Genomic DNA, 3,703 nt, shown 5'->3' on the forward strand with positions numbered 1-3,703 from the left:
ATACGTGGATGATATGATTGCTAAATCTAGAGAAGGAGAGAATCATGTCCAAATATTGAAGAAATTATTTGAAAGACTAAGAAAATATAGCAAAGTGTTCGTTTGGTGTAAAATCTGGGAAGTTGTTGGGATTTGTGGTGAGTGATAAAGGGATAGAAGTGGATCCTGACAAAGTAAAGGCTATTCAATGTATGCCAGCTCCTAAGACTGAGAAGGATGTAAGAGGATTCTTAGGAAGGTTAAATTACATTGCTCGATTTATATCCCAATTAACCACGACTTGCGATCCAATCTTTCGTTTGTTAAGGAAGAAGAATCCTGGAATTTGGAATAAAGAGTGCGAAGAGGCTTTCAAGAAAATCAAGCAGTACCTGCTAAATCCACCCCTGCTTGTTCCTCCTATACCAGAAAGGCTGTTGATATTGTACTTAATAGTAACTGAAATAGCGATGGGATGTGTACTTGGCCAACATGACGAGACCAGAAGAAAAGAAAAGGTCATTTATTACCTAAGCAAGAAGTTTACAGAATGCGAGGCTAGGTATACTGTAATTGAGAAACTATGTTGCGGACTCATATGGGCTACAAAAAGGTTACGCCAGTATATGTTGTATCACACCACATGGTTAATTTCAAAATTAGATCTGTTGCGGTACATATGTGAAAAGCCCTATCTATCAAGCCGAATTGCAAGATGGCAAGTTCTGTTGGCTGAATATGACATATTATATATGACAAGGAAAGCTGTAAAAGGGAGTGCCATTGCCGATCACCTGGCTGACAATGCTATGGAAGATTATGAGCCATTGAACTTTGACTTTCCTGACGAAGATGTGCTTTCAGTCGAGGAAAGGAAATCAGACGTATGGACTATGTACTTTGATGGTGCTGTAAATGTATGTGGTAATGGAGCAGGTGTAGTGATAATCTCCCCTAATAACAAACAGTATCCGGTTTCAGTCAAGTTATAGTTTGGGTGCACTAACAACATGGCTGAGTATGTTGCCGATCACCTGGCTGACAATGCTATGGAAGATTATGAGCCATTGAACTTTGACTTTCCTGACGAAGATGTGCTTTCAGTCGAGGAAAGGAAATTAGATGTATGGACTATGTACTTTGATGGTGCTGTAAATGTATGTGGTAATGGAGCAGGTGCAGCAATAATCTCCCCTAATAACAAACAGTATCCAGTTTTAGTCAAGTTACAGTTCGGGTGTACTAACAATATGGCTGAGTACGAGGCTTGCATCATCGGGTTAGAAGCTGCATTGGAGCTAAATATCAGAAAGATAGATGTGTATGGAGACTCAATGTTGATTATTTGCCAAGTGAAAGGAGAATGGCAAACCAAGGAAAAGAAGTTGAGACCTTACCAAGAATACCTGGCTAAACTGGCTGGAGAATTTGAGGAAATAGAGTTTACCCATCTAGGAAGAGAAGTAAATCAGTTTGCTGATGCCTTAGCCACACTAGCTGCTATGGCTAGAATAGATTTTGGATGCAACGTACAACCAGTCCATATTGATATCCAAAATAACCCAGCGCATTGCTGCTCAATCGAAGGAGAGATAGATGGAAACCCTTGGTACTATGATATAAGAAATTTTATCCGAAACCAGGCATACCCCATGAGGGCATCCAAAATTGATAAGAAGACCTTGAGGAGGTTAGCAATGGACTTCTACATCAATCTTTTAGTCGTGTCAGGACTTTGTTGAGGTGTTTGGATATTTTGTACAAGAAATCATCTGATGGGACTTTGTTGAGGTGTTTGGATGAGGTCGAGGCAAGAAAGGCATTACAAGAAGTCCATGAAGGGATTTGCTCAACACACGCTAATGGACACATTATGGCTAGGAAAATACAAAGGGGCGGTTACTTTTGGATGACATTAGAAAAGGATTGCATTGACTATGTCTGAAAATGCCATAAGTGCCAAGTGTACGGTGACAAAATCAACGCCCCTCCAGCTCCCTTGTTTAACCTAACATCTCCATGGCCTTTTGCAATGTGGGGAATTGATGTGATTGGGCCTATCAACCCAAAAGCCAGCAATGGTCATAGGTTTATTCTCATAGACATCGACTACTTTACGAAATGGGTAGAAGCTGGATCATTTGCTCATATAACACAAAAGGTGGTGAAGAAATTTATTGAAAGAGATTTGATCTGTCGATATGGCCCACCAGAAAAGATTATAATCGATAATGCCCAGAACTTTAATGGAAAGATGATAATAGAACTCTGTGCTAAATGGAAAATCAAGCACTCCAATTCCTCACCATATAGGCCAAAGATGAATGGCGCAGTAGAAGCTGCCAATAAGAATGTCAAGAGGATTATTCAGAAGATGGTAGTCACCTACAAGGATTGGCACAAGATGTTGCCATTTTCCCTTCATGCATACCGCACCATAGTTCGAACTTCCACAGGAGCTACCCCGTACACTTTGGTATATGGAATGGAGGCAATGATGCCTTTAGAAGTAGAGATATCCCATCATTGAGAGTACTGATCGACTCTGAGCTAGAAGAGGCAGAATGGGTGAAAGTTAGATACGAACAACTGAATCTGATAAGTGAGAAGAGAATAGCTGCAATTTGTCACCATCAACTCTACCAAAGAAGGATGGCCAAATCATATAACAAAAGGGTTCGACCTCGAGGATTCCAAGAAGGAGACCTTGTACTGAAGAAAATATTGCCTTTACCAGGAGAAGATCAGAGTAAATGGGCACCCAACTATGATGGCCTTTACGTGGTGAAGAAAGCTTTCTCAGGAGGAGCTCTATTGTTATCTAGAATGGATGGAGAAGATTTAGCTAGACTTGTGAATTCTGACTCTATAAAAAAATATTATGCTTAATGTATTCCATGGTTTCCCAGTCAATAAAATAAAGTTTGGCCATTAATTCTTTCTATAAAAAAAAACGTTGTTGTATAAAACGCGTGATCTCATGACATTTGAATCATTTTACTTAAAAGAACCGATTTCACATATGACTAAAGAATCATAATATGCTCAACCAATGCCTAATTTGGAGAGAACTAACCCAAAAGTCAAACCTGACCTATATTGCACACCACACGGGGGGAAAGAAATTTTTCTTAAAATATAATAACGATTGCATTGGAAGTTTCAGTTTTCATGGACAAAACTAGATTTTTTGGGTTTTCCTTTTAAAATAATTTCTTGAAAATAAAAAACGCAATTAAAACATCAGAAAAAAAAACAAAAAAACAAAAAGCAATATCCAATGGAGCAAGAAAGGGCCCTATAAGGAACTGGAGATCTTTTCATCAAGCATGAAAAGGAAATATAGCACGTGGAGCATATTCTGGTTCAAAAGGATAAGAGAGGAAAATAAATGGAAACAAGAGCTCAAAGAAGGCTACAGTGGAAAGGGGGACCTATGTTTCCAAAATAGATAATAAAAGCATGCATACTATATTGTCATAACATTAACCTGGTAGGAAAGGTGTGGCGAGAGCCAAAATAGTTCTAAGTTGTTAGGAACCGCTGAGATACAAAATCTCAGGTCAATGTAACTGCGAAGGGGAATTGTAAACTAACACTTCCTTGTTCCTTAAGGTAAGATGATTTCTTTTAACGAGACCACTTTTAGAAAAGTGTGGAGTTCTTCTAAAATATCCTAAATCGGGCAGGTCACCCGACATTGAGACCACTTTTTAGAAAAAAC

The 3,703-nt window shown here is 38.9% G+C and overlaps 1 protein-coding gene across 1 annotated transcript in view; it reads left to right on the top strand.

Moving 5' to 3' along the window:
• LOC105117275 (uncharacterized) overlaps positions 1–2,868 on the top strand; it is a 6,372-nt gene extending 3,504 nt beyond the window's left edge. Inside the window, 8 exon segments of the mRNA XM_011014883.1 lie at positions 3–87; positions 89–379; positions 467–863; positions 1,089–1,490; positions 1,620–1,693; positions 1,726–1,878; positions 1,957–2,494; positions 2,497–2,868. Of these exon segments, the coding sequence (XP_011013185.1) occupies positions 3–87; positions 89–379; positions 467–863; positions 1,089–1,490; positions 1,620–1,693; positions 1,726–1,878; positions 1,957–2,494; positions 2,497–2,868 (2,312 nt within the window).
• Positions 2,869–3,703: the final 835 nt, after the last annotated feature.

This window comes from Populus euphratica, unplaced genomic scaffold (assembly GCF_000495115.2).
Source record: "Populus euphratica unplaced genomic scaffold, PopEup_1.0 scaffold1268.1, whole genome shotgun sequence".
In the NCBI taxonomy this organism is placed as follows: Eukaryota; Viridiplantae; Streptophyta; class Magnoliopsida; order Malpighiales; family Salicaceae; genus Populus; species Populus euphratica.